Source organism: Panonychus citri, unplaced genomic scaffold, assembly GCF_014898815.1.
Source record: "Panonychus citri isolate SS breed McGregor unplaced genomic scaffold, ASM1489881v1 Contig00123, whole genome shotgun sequence".
NCBI classification, from domain to species: Eukaryota; Metazoa; Arthropoda; class Arachnida; order Trombidiformes; family Tetranychidae; genus Panonychus; species Panonychus citri.
In genome coordinates this window covers 395,560-411,981 of record NW_026515528.1, presented here as the reverse complement: position 1 = coordinate 411,981, position 16,422 = coordinate 395,560, and the positions used below count along the sequence as shown (strand labels likewise).

The 16,422-nt window shown below is 28.8% G+C and overlaps 1 protein-coding gene across 1 annotated transcript; it reads right to left on the bottom strand.

Annotated features, from left to right (window-relative positions):
- Nucleotides 1-2,045: 2,045 nt before the first annotated feature.
- On the bottom strand, nucleotides 2,046-3,360 carry LOC128390548 (glycine and tyrosine-rich protein-like). Its single transcript, XM_053350283.1, has 2 exons — nucleotides 3,182-3,360; nucleotides 2,046-2,421 (listed from the first exon to the last, which is right to left on the bottom strand). The coding sequence occupies exons 1-2, from the start codon at nucleotides 3,291-3,293 to the stop codon at nucleotides 2,153-2,155; spliced, it is 381 nt and encodes a 126-aa protein (XP_053206258.1). The 5' UTR covers nucleotides 3,294-3,360; the 3' UTR covers nucleotides 2,046-2,152.
- Nucleotides 3,361-16,422: the final 13,062 nt, after the last annotated feature.

Sequence of the window (16,422 nt, the reverse complement as noted above, 5' to 3'; positions counted from 1 at the left end):
AGGTCATTTTCAAATATATCGTTCATTTGCTTATGGCTTTTCTTGGCTCATTGTTGTACATTTCATAATCGAAACTTGTATTAATGTCCAGGCTTGTTTTATTGGAATAATTGAGAATCTTAATTGGATAAATAACAAGCGATCAGTATTTCCGTCAAATCTTCAAGAAACCCGATCATCATATATTGAAACAATCTCATTAATAAAACGAATCGACAGTTACCTTCAGCTATTCGTTATCATGTTCTATTTCCATTCAGTCATAACTTTTTATTTCAATTTCGTTGGACTTTTTCATGATAAATCGACATCTATGTTGTACAGTTGTCTTTGGTTCATTGGCGACTTTGCTTATATCTTCATGGTAACATTCGACCTCGTTTCTGTTTCCTGGTTATCGATGAAGTGTTATGATAATGTCTATCTCTTGTCGTTAGGAATAACACCACAGTCTATCACTAATGAAGTAAAAAAATTTATCTTTTGTATTTAATTACGAGCTATCGATTAATCTAACATTTACCTTCGATTACAGATTAATTTCTTCTTGGATCGTATTAATCGACATGACGTTGGTTTCACTTTCTGTAAGATTTTCGTTATTACGCCAAATTTTGTTTCTTCATTAGCGACAATTTCAATGACTTTGGCTCTAGCGACACCAGAAGCATTGGTTAAGGAACTCTGAACTTTGCATCAAAACTCAATGATAATAAGAATTATTAGTATTCCAATTTTTTAACAAATAATAGCAAAAATTAAGAAAGTTATGGTCTCTATCTTGAGCTAATCAGTCCAGTAATTTTAATTGTGATCAAACGAGATGACAATGCTGACGAGGTAGCAACAATAAACTAGTCTGAAGTCAACACTAAGACAATTAAAATTGATTGTCGTGACAATTTACTCTTGTAAGGGTCAGTAGTGATCAACTGCTTTCCTCACTCATCTGTCAACCAATTACTCAAATCTAGATTAAAATACTTCCCTTTAAATAAACTCATTTATTTCAAAGACAAATCAATTGCAATTAGATGATCAATCAATTGACAATTCTCCCTCACAATTAAATCATTTTGTTTCATCTTCATGACCTTTATACTAAACTTAACCTTTGTGTTCAATTAAATATTTCAACAATTGATTAGTGTTTGTGCCTAATAGAGTTTCTTTAATTATCGCTGCACAAGAAGTCGATGACTTCTCGCCAATAACATAAATCGACCCTCTAATTAAAGATTTCAATACTCACAATTACTTAACATTTTCTATTTTCATGTAATCATCGCTTGTTATCTCGATTTCGTTGGAATTTTTCATGATGAATTGACTTTGATAATGTTCGGTTCCTATCGTTCATTGAAGACTTGAGCTACATTTTTCTAATAGCTTCAATGTCACTTCTATTAATTGACTATCGATGAATTGATTGATTGCCCATAGAGCACTATGTTAAATTCAACCGGGTAGAATTTTTTTACTTGTCCGACTTTGATCAAAATGATCTTAAATTGATTGTATCCATTCAAAAAAATCATCAAATTGCTTGAATTTTTATCGTATATTTCAAATCAACAAAATAATTTGTACCCACTGATTTTGATAATTAACCGATTATCTAAAACGATTAATAATATGGAAATTTTTTGATTATATTTTAACAAATATGTCCTTTTTATAAGCTCTATTGTCAATTAAAGCAACTTAATTGGCACAACATCGCTGGTTTAAAAAAATCGATCAGCAATTTAATTTGTGCCCAACTACTGTGTGTACAAAACTAATATTGCATAAGTTTAGCGATCATTTTAAGTGCCGAATCACTTGTAATTATCATTTCTAATCAATTGAGCCCTTCATTTTCATATTTCAAGTGATTTTCTGCGTCTTCTTCTCTTTTTCTATTTCTTATTCCTTTATCAAACATAATCCCAAAAATAAACTTGTATTTCAATGAAAACTGAGGCTAATTTCAATTTCATTTAAAACTAAAACAAAGATTAATCATATGTTGAGGTTTTGAGGTTACATGAAATAAACTATAATTGTCGATATTAATATCCTAGATTTTAGGCTGATTTTTTAAATCTTAAATCGGGATCAACTCAAGCCGAATCTCCTAATCGGAGGCAGACAAGGAAACACCTAGACCTCAAGAATTGAGCAGACTTCCATCACCGGGTTGACTTCCACTATTGGGTTGACTTCCATTCAATAATGGACCTAAATTAACGGGTTGACTTCCACTATTGGGTTGACTTCCATTCAATAATGGACCTAAATTAACGGGTTGACTTCCACTATTGGGTTGACTTCCATTCCAGATTGGACCTAAATTACCAGGTTGATCTCCATTATTGGGTTGACCTCCACTTTCTTGACCATTAATAGGGATCAGTGGATTTTCATTCAAGTTATGACCTACATCACCAGAAAGAGCATCATAAATTCAGATAACAATAACAATAAAACCCATAAAATTTAAAATCGAAATTTGGACATTTTTTGGAAAAATTTTTAAGTTTTGAAAATTTAACATTAAGTCAATGGAGAAAAATTCTTAAGAATTAAAACTTTAGTTTTCTAATTAATGAATTTAGTATTATTAGAGAGGTTAGATAATAAGCTGACAATGATTTACCATTGAAAAGACGTTATCTATGGAGACTTACACATGAAAATTGATTCTAAATCAAGAACTTCATGAAAATCGGCTCTTTATGGAAATCAATAATAAATCACTTTTTGATTAAATTTGAATACAATTTGAACTTGATCATCTTAATTGTTCAAATTTGTCCAATAGCTGCTCTGATATCAAATGAATATTTTGTATTAATTTTACTCTTAGAAAGTTTGATATTAATCGAATAAATGAACTCCGAATAAAAAAGACCGAAAAACAGAAATTCTATCACTCAGGATACTTGTAATTAAACTAATCTATAATAATAATAAAGAGCTCATTTATATATCATTATCATCACATCTTATAATCTAACCCCTCTAATTATAAGAAATTTTTAATTAAAAAGCTAAAGTTTTCTAACAATCAAGTTGAATGTAATCTCGAAAGAATTCTGGGCATTGCTTAATTGTTTACCTAATAGTTAATAAGGTCAAGATTTATACGAAAAGAAACCTCTCTGTCCGGACGAATCACCGAGGTTTGAAACCTTACCTGTTGGTATTCCAGCAGTAGCAGCATCAGGAACTTGATTTCCATCAGAACCGAACATTGAAGCGATTTCTATTAAGAGAACGAGAACAACGATGGTTAGAAAATTATTCATGATGAGGCTAAGGATAAAGTTACTTGAACATGAAATTTAATAGAATTTTTTAAACTGATCTAATCGAGTGATTAACACCAATCACTTAGCAACAACTACATTGTTTTCACGTGTGTAAATAGTCATAACTATATCCCTAAATTAACGTTGATGGTTTGTTTATTGATTAATTACGTACTAAAACTTCAAGATTTCCATCTGTTTCAATAAGCTAAACAAATTTAAAATTAAATAATCTAATTTAAGACAAAAAAACAAAACATTTAAAGGTTAATTTATTGGTATTATTTTATAGTTGAGACTTATTTTCAAAGGAGAACACGAATTACAATAAATAGCTTAAAAAATGGAAATTACTGTCCATGGGATTTCAACTGACGCCAGAAGCATTGGTTAAGGAACTCTGAACTTTGCATCGAAACTCAATGATAATAAGAATTGGTAGTATTCCAATTTTTTAACAAATAATAGCAAAAAATTAAGAAAGTTATGGTCTTAATCTTGAGCTAATCAGTCAAGTAATTTTAATTGTGATCAAACGAGATGACAATGCGGACGAGGTTAGTATTTGTGCCTAATAGAGTTTCTTTAATTATCGCTGCACAAGAAATCGATGACTTCTCGCCAGTAACATAAATCGACCCTCTAATTAAAGATTTCAATACTCAAAATTACTTAACATTTTCTATTTTCATGTAATCATCGCTTGTTATCTCGATTTCGTTGGAATTTTTCATGATGAATTGACTTCGATAATGTTCGGTTCCTATCGTTCATTGAAGACTTGAGCTAATCTAGCTTTTCTAATAGCTTCAATGTCACTTCTATTAATTGACTATCGATGAAGTGTTACGATAGCGTTTCTCTTTTATCCTTAGAAATAAATCGCAATCAGCAACTAACGAAATGAGAATGGCGATTTTTGTTATTACCAAAATCTCTTGTTCAGAATCTTTGATCTTCGAGTGGAATATTAATTTTAGTAATATCAACTATTCTAAATTACCAATGAAAGTAAAAGTGATGAAAGTTAAATAGTTGAAGCTCGATTGTAAATCGATCGTATTTTAATTAACTAATTATTATCATTAACTAATAGTGAAAACTTTTTTGCTCATATTTAATTCAAACTAATGATTAAATAAGATCCATCAACTTGGATATAATTTTTTTCATCAGAAATCCATTACAATCAACTTCAATATAATACAACAATTGCATAATTAGGCTAATCATTACAATCTAAGTTAAATGGTTCCTCTTTTATAATTAATTGATCATTGGACAAAGACATGAAACGATATTTGATTAGTACAATTAGGTATCATTTCAATGTGATGATAATGGTAACAACAATTAACAGTCTCAAGCTGGTACAATTAAAATTGATTGTCTGGGCTTTTTTGAGATGTTCAATACAACTAATGGAAAAATTTTCGAATAATTAATTTTCAATTAAAATCGATATGAAGTAGACACTCTCAGTATGGATCTACTCAAGTATTGTAAAGATTTACATCATCTCCGGAAGAAAAAAACAAAAAATCACTTGTTTTCGATGGAAAAAGTTTATTAATGAGTCAATACGGAAAAAAGAAACAATTTTTCTTAGTATATTATTTTGGTTCTAAAACGATCTGATTTAGATTCAGTGCCAATTCATGGAACAACAACAAACAAAAGAGAAATTAACTAAACCCTTAGGGCTAATTGCGATTGCATTACAGTCAAATCGTTTACCGTATTTATTGTGTAGTTTACTTGTTGCGTTCACCTTTATATTGAAAAGCTCGTTGGTCTTTATTATCCATGCAAATTCTGGTAAATCTGATCTTTTATTTGCATTTCTCAATCGAAATTGGCATATACTGTACGACATATTCGTTGGTATTAACTTACTGAGTCTCTTGTACCAAAGATCAAAGTATCAGAAGTTCGTTCACGATGTGGAAAAGATCACAATCTCTAACAGAATAATCGTTAATCGGTATATTAACAGAAGACGAAGATATTTACTTTTTATCAATATTCTGGCTACGATTTATGAGGTTGGTTTTGCTTCTCGTATCGATGGACCAATGGATATAATTCATGGAATTACGAAAAAAAATCCTAACCTGAATAAGGTCATTTTCAAATATATCGTTCATTTGCTTATGGCATTTTCTTGGCTCATTGTTGTGCATTTCATAGTCGAAACTTGTATCAATGTCCAGGCTTGTTTCATTGGCATAATTGAGAGTATCAGTTGGATTGATAATAAAAGTCCAATACTTTTATCAAAGCTCCAAGAAACCCGATCATCATATATCGAAACAATCTCAATAATAAAACGGATCGACAGTTACCTTCAACTATTCATTACCATTTTCTATTTTCATGCAATCATTACCTGTTATTTCAATTTCGTTGGACTTTTTCATGATCAATCGACTTCGATAATGTTCAGTTGTCTATGGCTCATTGGTGAATTGGTTTATATCTCTCTGATAACATTCAACCTCGTTTCTGTTTCTTGGTTATCGATGAAATGTTATGACAGCGTTTATCCCTTATCGTTAGGAATAACATCACAGTCTATCACTAATGAAGTACGAATTTTATATTTTCTTTTGAATTTTTGTATCGAAAATAATCAGGTTCTATCAAGTAATCTAACATTAACCTTCGATTACAGATTTATTTTTTCTTGGATCGTATTAATCGCCATGATGTTGGTTTCACTTTCTGTAAGCTTTTCGTTATTACGCCAAATTTTGTTTCTTCATTAGCGACAATTTCGATGACTTTGGCTCTAGCAACACCAGAACCATTCGTTAAGGAACTCTAAGCTTCGAATTGTTATTACCTCAAACGGAAACACGAAATAAAATACACACACAAAGTGGCTACCTAATTGTTGATTAGTTCATTGATTTATTTAAATGATGTTTCATTAACTCTCATTATTATTGAGTTAACACAAGATTAATGAAAAACATAACAATTGAAACTTAGGAATGATAATTAAGTTTATCATGACAATCAGTGTAAGAATGAGAAAATTTCCTCTCAATTTGTTACAATTAATTAATCATCACTGAACAAAGAGATGAAGTGATATTTGATTAGCTCAAACAGAATGTATTAATTGTGATAATAACCATTTCAATAAGATGATATAATGATGATGGTAAAACAACAATCAACAGTTTCAAGTTAATATTTCATACAATTAAAATTGATTGTCCAAACTTCCGGCTATTGAAATTTCAACAATTAAACTTTTTCTCAGTAGAATCATATTGATTGTAATTTAATTGGCACCTCGATGAAAAAAAGAAAAGGATTAATTATGTAAATTACAATTCTCAAGGTGGATTTAAATCAGACATACAAACTGTTACATTTTGAATCTCAATCAGGAAATAAATTACGACAAGATGTTGACATTAAAACATATATTGAGCTGATGTTCGGGCTCGTATTCCTGGTGCCCAAATGTAGTGAGTATTGATACCCAAACTTACACAGCCAAAGACTTTGAGTTTGCAACCACTTTTTAAATCATTCACGCAGTTGAATCTAATCAATGAGAGATACAGTTAACCCAAAGATATGATGATAAGTCTGTCCACTAATTTAAGTGATTTAGTCTTAAAATGGTCAACTGATTAGATATCAAAAGTTGTCTTTATTTGCTTATAATTGACTTCGTGGATGATTTAAAAAGTGGTTGGAAACTCAAAGTCTTTGGCTGTATGTACAACTGTTACTGGAGCCGATCTTTGCCCTGTAAATCCTTATTTCTAGGTCTCTGACGAGGGTCGATAAAGTTCATGACACTATTTCAATATTAGTTTCATCCGAGAAATATTAATATCCAACTGTAATTGTCGATACGATATTTTTACCGTCTAATTTGATTTGAGCATCTCTCAGAAATTAAGATGATTAATATTATTTTCTTGATCACTATTGGACTTTTAGGCGCAACTTTATTTTGATCAACCGATATAATGAATAATTTGATGACTTTGATTGTTGGCAACTCATGATTAGCTTGATTGTAAATATATTTTTCAGTAGTTAGTTATCAGCCTGTAATCAAATTGTAACAATGTATTAATAATATTAGATGAGCAAAGTTAATTTAAGGTTAGTTGTTTGTAATATAATGATTACAATTAAAGATAATTTCATCATAATTATCATGAATTTGAATGGAACTAAGTTTTCCTATTCATTAAATGAAAGTTTTTCGCAACAATCAAATCTAATGTAATGATAACAATTTATTAATCATGATAACGATTATAAGAAAATGCAAAAAAAAACGTTGATGATCATTTCAACGATTGTAACTATTAAATTAAAAGCTCAATAGTTAAATTAACTCACAGTTAGTTATTAACTTAATTAGATTAATTTATTATTATATTAATCAAGGTTTTAACTTTCATTGATCATCTAAGAAAATTTAATTATAGTAACAATTTAATCTGAGCAGAATCATAAAAATTAATGATTAAGATTATGCTCAGTTTTTCATTTATTTCATGTCGTGATTTAAATTTATTATTATAATACATGACAATCAACTAATCATAATCAGAAGTCCCTCTGATCAACAATTTCCTGTAACAACAATTTAAATATCAACCATTAGATTATATTAACAAATGAAGCAATTGAGTAATCAATTAAATGATGAATGATATCATAAGAAATCATGTTAATCAGTGAGATCCTTTAATCATTGTTGTTTAAATGATCACGTTTACAACTGAATTATATTGACAATTTATGAATAAGTTAATAGTTGTGAGAAGTAATTTACCCCAAGTTAATTGTTGAAAGATGATGACCATCTAATTGTATGATTAGTTAACTGTTGTATGAGTATGTTAGAAGTGTCAAAGTTTCAAGATGATAATCCAACAATTAACTAATCAAGATTGAGACAGTTTCAATTTTCATGTAAATTGTGAAAAACGTGAAAACTTTAACTCGTCCATACTTGATTGTTACCGTTGGGAATGAATTAATTTACTGATTTAAATGATTTTCTCATCATAATCATGATTAATCTTTACCATTATTTCCGGTCATCTTTGATTACAATTACAATTAAAATCAATTCAGTAGTTTTCTCATTACATAATCAATGAATTATCATCATCAAAAGTGCTCAACAGTTTCATGAGTTAATCCAGTTTCGTTGATTGTGATTACTATTATGATAACCATGATAAGGTCAACCGGTTGATTGTTAACAATTAAAATACTCTTTTGATTGTTTTATCTTTTATCCTTTTGATTAACTTTCCTAATCACAATCAATACTTTGATTGTTGTCAAATCCATAGATTATCATCATTGATAAAGATACACTTTCAGTTAACAGTTAGTTAATTAAGTTGTTGTAACAATTAATGGTATCAAAAGTTAACTAACCTCGAGTCAATCAAACATTTTGTTTTATTAATAAAGTGATTAACTACTCAATTAACTTTTCCTTGATTCTTTCATCGATCAAAATTAAAGTAAACTTAATGATTACATGTTACATGATTGATTGTTACAATTAAGCATAATATTAATTTCTGATTCTTTCTCTTAATTGTTTCAATCTCTCGTTGGCTTTTTTTAGTCTTACTGGTTGCTATCAGTTGATTAAATTGTCAAATTAAATTTTCACTATTTCCCTAATTTCAGTAATCTAATGGAAGTGAAATTAAATTGTTTACTTTCATTTGTTTAATTGTGTTGATCAAACTGATTATGTTTATGTAAACAATTTTGTATAATTATAACAAATCCACTCAACAACAACAACAACAATTAAATTGTAAATTAAATATTTACGTGATTGAAATAATTAATTTATATAATCATAATTAACCAGATTAAACAAAGTTTATTAAAGTTAAACTGTTAAATCAATTGACAAATCGTTTTGGTCATTTAATCAACTGATTCAACAATCAAAATCAATTAAATCTAAATGATTAATATCATAATTAAAATCAATTGATTGTTACTTGGTTAAGCAATTTGATTGCTTGTTGTTGAGTAAATTTACTCATTAGCAATTGAATTAATAAATTGCTTCTGTTGATTACAATAAACACCCACAATTTATCAATATTAATAAGATTTGTTTCCTCATAACAATCAATTTTATTTATTGATAATCAATTGAAAAATTGAATGAAATACTCAAACTACTTTACTGGTTAACAATTAACCAGAAATTAATTGTTGTTAACTTTAATTGTGATGTAAATAGATATAAACAAATAACAATCAACGCCTAATATACAATCTTCAATCACAATTATAATCCGGTGATGATTAAAATCGTTAATTTTTGATTGCTTTAAATGTATCCCAATAAATCACAAAAGTTGATTCAGTTAATTCAGTTAATTCAGTTGATTGTTTGTTGATTTGTTTCCAAATAAACTTTGGGAGGATCAAGATTATGATAAAAGGCCTAAAGGTAAAAGTTTCCCGGTTGATAAAGTTGATTACAATTAGCTAATCTAAGAGATGATTTAAATTTAAATTTTTTGATAAATGTTTATTTCCTTCATCTAATCCGGACAATTAACTAAATTAATAAATCTCTTTCCATCTCTATTGTGTATAAGTATCATCATCATCAAGTTAATCAAATGGATGAGGGTTAGAACTGGTTTACAATTAAGTCGATATCGAAATTGTAAAGTTCTAACTTTTGAAGAAAAACTTTTCCTCTCAAATTGTATTGATAATAAAATCAACTATTACAATTAAATTAACTTCGTAAAATATTGTAAAGCCAACAATTAACATCTCATGATGATAATTAAATAGCAATTCAATTGAATTTGACCAAAAACTTGATTCAAATTTTGTTGTTATTGTTGTTAATTAATTATTACAATTTGACCTTACCTATTAGTTGACCTTGTTTTTAATTCATTAAAACTAACTAATCAACTCATAGATCACAATTAATCATCAACTGTCAATCAAAAGGATGGTGTTTAATTTAACTTTTCTCGTATTAATTGTTGTGATTTAATGAAAAATTTGCTCATCACTCAAAAAGTTAATCAACAATTTACATCTTTTCATAATTGTATCAACATGATTATCATTGTATCCTCTTAACAATTAAGTATCAACTCCGGAAGTAACAGTTACAATTTAGTTAAACTGGTAAATGGTCAATGTTGATTGTTCATGTAGGTTTATTACCTGAAAAAGTTAAGATAATTAAGTTGATCGTGAGATGATGAAGATGATTAAAAGGATGATTAAGGCTTGAAGTTCAGATTTTAGTCATGATGATTATACTTGGACCCTCGAAATCAATTCGAGAGATTTGTTTTTAAGGTCACTTCCTCTTCTTGTTTGTGATTGACCATTCAAAACGATCGGGCAGATCTATGTTATGACCATTTGATTATCATAGTAAATTATACAATTACTGGTGTACAAATTGTGACTAAATTTTGTTCACAACTGTTGTTGTTGTTGTTGATTGTAATCATTGGCAATTACGATTATTTTCATAATCTAATTTACATTCATCTCACACTTATTGTAAACTAAATCACAATTAACTTTGATAATCAAATTATTTACTTTCTCTTGTTGTTGTTGACGACGGGAAAGTTAAAAGAAACATTTATGATCAACTTAAATGATCATGATTAACATTAATTGTTGCGTGTATTTGTTTGTGATTAACTATATTATTCATTTGCTATCTAATATTTGAAATTGATGTTCAATGTTTAAATCGCCGGTAATTAACTAAATCATATTGATTATTATTATTTTATTATTGAAGTTCTGTTCTGTAATTCTGATTACAAGTGTAACCACAATTAACTTGATTCGTGATTTGATTAATTCCCAAACAAATTGATACATCAAGTAAACTAAATCATATCTCAAGTGTTAGTTTTTTAATCAATCCCCAATCAATTTTTGTACTTGATTAATAGCAATTAGGTGGTTGTTTATTCATAAATAGCAAGAATAGATCAGCGATTTATAAATTGTTGTTGATCATTACACTTTCATTCATGTTATATTATTGAACCAATTTACCAAAATTGAATTGTTAATCATAATCATGATTGCTTAATTGTGTTCACAATTAGCTTATCCAATGGTGAATCTTATTCATCAATGGGATAAAAATGGTGGCAACAATTTGGTTAATTGTTTTATTGTCACTTCATGTTGTCGGTATAATGATAATATCATTAAAGAAACTTGTATGTTAATCAATTGAACAAGTTAATTGGTTCTTATGATTAAATAAACCGAATCGTCAATACGATTTGATTGTTAAATTTTCATTTCCATGGTAATATAAGGAAACAATAATTTTGTTTTCATTGTAAAATTGTTGATTTTTTATTGAATTAAATTCAATTTGGTAAATTAAATTGTTGCTACAACACAAAATCATCAAATGCAATTTAGTCTGATGGGAAATGATTAAATTAAATTGATGTTACCCAATTTTGATTGTATGTGTCAAAATTTGATAACATTTGAATCTCAATCCAATTGGATTAACCTTGAAAAGTTTATTTAATAAAGTTTACGATCAAAAGATATTAGAACTTTTCAGAAAAAAAAGTTCGAACTTTGTTTTTATTATTTTAATTCGTTAGCACTAATTGTTCACTAGAGAAATTAATTTAATGTCCAACAATTGGTTGGTCTTTACTCTCAACCATCAGACATTTAATTAAATTGTAATCAAAGTGCAAAAGTTGATTAAAATAATTGTCTGAAAATTTAGTTTCTTAATTGTTTCATTACTTTGATCATCCAATGCTCAAGTTAATTTTAATCAACAATCTTAATGATAATTTTTCACCCGAAAATCAAAGTTAATCATTTGGGTACTTTCAGTCTTACTTTTTGTTATCATTAACTAATTGCTACTTTCACGTGATCAGAATTAACAATTAAACCACTTTGGAAATGACAATTAACCAGAAAATAAATGTTAACCAAAAAAAAATTGATTGTATCAATAACAATTATCGTTGTTATCAATCAAGATTTATGGTAATTGATTGTGATGATTTTAATTAACATAATTAAATGTAAATTATAATCATAATCATGATTAAGGAAGCTGATTAAAGTTAAATTGAAAACAAACAAAACTGATTGAATTGTTAAACACTACAATCAAAGATTAAGTGATTGTTTAAATATGTTAATTAATGAAAAGTTTAACAATCAAAAAAGTTAATTATAGTTTAACCAAAGTGATTTACTTACCAATGAAAGGTTTTAATTGTAATCAAGAAAAAATTTAAACAAGGAAACAGTTTTCTCAATACAATTTAATCAGTGATTAATATCAATCTCCATTGGTAGTGATTAGCAATCAAATCATCTGATCAACAATTTGAACTTGAATTGAAACAATTAACTGATTGTTGGTCATTTTTTTCAATCAGTTGAGTTTTTAATTGTAACACATTTCAAGTGATATAATCAAACCTTACGATTAAATAAGTAATCACTTATATTCAAAGTCTTAAATCACGATTAATCAATTGTGTGCATAGCTAATTGTTTAATCCATAAATCACAATTAAAATTAATAATTTCATATTCACTTCCGTTATGAGTTATTAACACGTAACATTAACATTTAGATCATCAAGTATTATGATTAGTATGCTGATTGTTATTGTAATTAGATGAATATTCATAAATTAGTTGGATAATTATAATCATGATTTTGTTTAATTAACTATTACAATGATCACAAACAATTATTACGATTCACGATTTTTCGCATGAAGATTAAGGAAAAACTAGGCTACCTACAGACACAGCAAAAATATCAACTGAAAGAGCTAAAAAATCTTCACCCGCAAAAAATAGAACCAATGTCATAGGTTGTCAGGGTCAAAAGTTATTAATTAATGAAAAAAAAGGGGCGTTAAATTGACCAAATTAAAATGTTAATTAGATTAATAAGAGGATTAGATAGAAATGAAAGAAAAGGAAGAGAAGAAGGATGAACTATGACGTACAGGGCAATGAAGGAAAAGAAAATAAAGAGCATCAGATGAATGTAAGTTTTTAATTGTATCAATCCCATAATAGAATTCGTGTTTTCTGACCAATGTGACTACTAATTACTTTCTTTTGACTGAACAAGTTCAGTATGATGCTCTTAACAATCTCTGAGCAAGAGAGAGCAACTTGGTGGGAAATTTGGGTTTCACCCAAAAAATTTTTTTTCTTAATTTTCAGTATGTTAACCAAAATTGGTCGTGGGTGGAAAAGCCTAAGGTTAGACTTCCTAACCTTAAGTGCACATAACGGTTGTACCGTTTGACCAAAAAAAAGACTTCGAAAACGTCACATTGGTCAGAAAACACGGAAACTTAGAAATTTTCAATTAAACAATTAAGTGAATAGAGTTCGTGTTTTCTGACCAATGTGACTACTAATTACTTTCTTTTTCTGACTGAACAAGTTCAGTATGATGCTCTTAACAATCTCTGAGCAAGAGAGAGGCAACTTTTTTCCTCGGTGGGAAATTTGGGTTTTCACCCAAAAAAATTTTTTTCTTAATTTTCAGTATGTTAACCAAAATTGGTCGTGGGTGGAAAAGCCTAGGTTAGACTTCCTAACCTTAAGTGCACATAACAGTTGTACCGTTACCAAAAAGACTTCGAAAACGTCACATTGGTCAGAAAACACGGAAACTTAGAAATTTTCAATTAAACAATTAAGTGAATAGAGTTCGTGTTTTCTGACCAATGTGACTATAATCTTTCTTTTCTGACTGAAAAGTTCAGTATGATGCTCTTAACAATCTCTGAGCAAGAGAGGCAACTTTTTCCTCGGTGGGAAATTTGGGTTTCACCCAAAAATTTTTCTTAATTTTCAGTATGTTAACCAAAATTCGTGGGTGGAAAAGCCTAGGTTGACTTCCTAACCTTAAGTGCACATAACGGTTGTACCGTTTGACCAAAAAAAAGACTTCGAAAACGTCACATTGGTCAGAAAACACGGAAACTTAGAAATTTTCAATTAAACAATTAAGTGAATAGAGTTCGTGTTTTCTGACCAATGTGACTACTAATTACTTTCTTTTTCTGACTGAACAAGTTCAGTATGATGCTCTTAACAATCTCTGAGCAAGAGAGAGGCAACTTTTTTCCTCGGTGGGAAATTTGGGTTTTCACCCAAAAAAATTTTTTTCTTAATTTTCAGTATGTTAACCAAAATTGGTCGTGGGTGGAAAAGCCTAAGGTTAGACTTCCTAACCTTAAGTGCACATAACGGTTGTACCGTTTGACCAAAAAAAAGACTTCGAAAACGTCACATTGGTCAGAAAACACGGAAACTTAGAAATTTTCAATTAAACAATTAAGTGAATAGAGTTCGTGTTTTCTGACCAATGTATTACTAATACTTTCTTTTCTGACTGAACAAGTTCAGTATGATGCTCTTAACAATCTCTGAGCAAGAGAGAAACTTTTTTCCTCGGTGGGAAATTTGGGTTTTCACCCAAAAAAAATTTTTTCTTAATTTTCTGTATGTTAACCAAAATTGGTCGTGGGTGGAAAAGCCTAAGGTTAGACTTCTCTACCTTAGGTGCACATAACGGTTGTACCGTTTGACCAAAAAAAAGACTTCGAAAACGTCACATTGGTCAGAAAACACGGAAACTTAGAAATTTTCAATTAAACAATTAAGTGAATAGAGTTCGTGTTTTCTGACCAATGTATTCTAATCTTTCTTTTCTGACTGAACAAGTTCAGTATGATGCTCTTAACAATCTCTGAGCATGAGAGAGGCAACTTTTTTCCTCGGTGGGAAATTTGGGTTTTCACCCAAAAAAAATTTTTTCTTAATTTTCTGTATGATAAAGTGAATAGAGTTCGTGTTTAAAATAATCCTTAATAATGAAACTGTTAGTATCTCTAACATAAGATTTTAAATTTGCACAGTCATATAAGATGCGAGAATCTTCATTAAGTGTTGAAAATATCCACAGATTAGATTTTCTTTCTTAAACACCCCTTTAAATAAAATCTCATTTTGTCTTATTTTCATATTGGATATTATTCGCAATTACTTCGGATGATTTTTCGTTTAATAAAAAGAAATCATTGGTATCATTTTTATCTATTTACATTTCATTTTTCTTATTGTCAAGTTCAAATTGTTGTTATATCTTTGCTTTGGTTGTTAACTATTGATAACTTTTTTGAGTTTCGAACCTCGATTTCATCTTGATCAATGGAAAAGATTACAATGGTAAGATATATCATTGATATTGAACCAATTAATTACAATCATGTTTTTCATCTAGAAATGTGGATATTGTGAAAATAACTTCAACAGTGTTGAAGAACTATTTCTTCATGTCTGTGATGGCTACGACAATGAAGTACGACACTTTGAGGTAGACACCGAAGTTCCAATGAAAGTCGATGCGACTTTGAGAAAGAAAAGAGGAAGACCAAGAAAGATTCCAAGTGATGATGTTGTAGTCGAAAAGAAGAAAATTAAGAAAAACCCTTGAATAGAATTGTCAGTGAAAACGATGATTGTAATGAAATTTTTTCTCAAATGAAAAGAATAAAATTCGATAAGGCAATTTATATATCAATGCTCTCTTAATGTTTATTTTTCTTTCCATGATCAGAGTCTAGCTGAAGCTATTATAGTGGAGGATAAATTGGTAAGAAAATATCGAAAATTGGTCAATTTTCATAAGTATTTTTGGAATATTCGAAAAGTTCTTAGATACAACATTTTCTATATGAAGAAATTGATACGCAGAGCTTTCATTTATGGTCATAATCGCTTGACGATGAGTTTCAGAAGCTATTTATACATAATCTCAGATATAAAAGAAATCGAAAGATATTTGGAAAAGCAACAAATTTAGATTTTCGACTGGTATATTATTCTTGAGAGCTAATAAATGGATTATTTACCATTTCTCTTACACAAGATATGATAAAATATTTAACCGTATGAAAATTTGACTCGATTCACTATAACATCCGGACAATAAACATTAACATTCTCATTTAAATTTCATTTCAAACTGTTTACCTTTTAAAAAAGTGACTTTCCGTTGAAA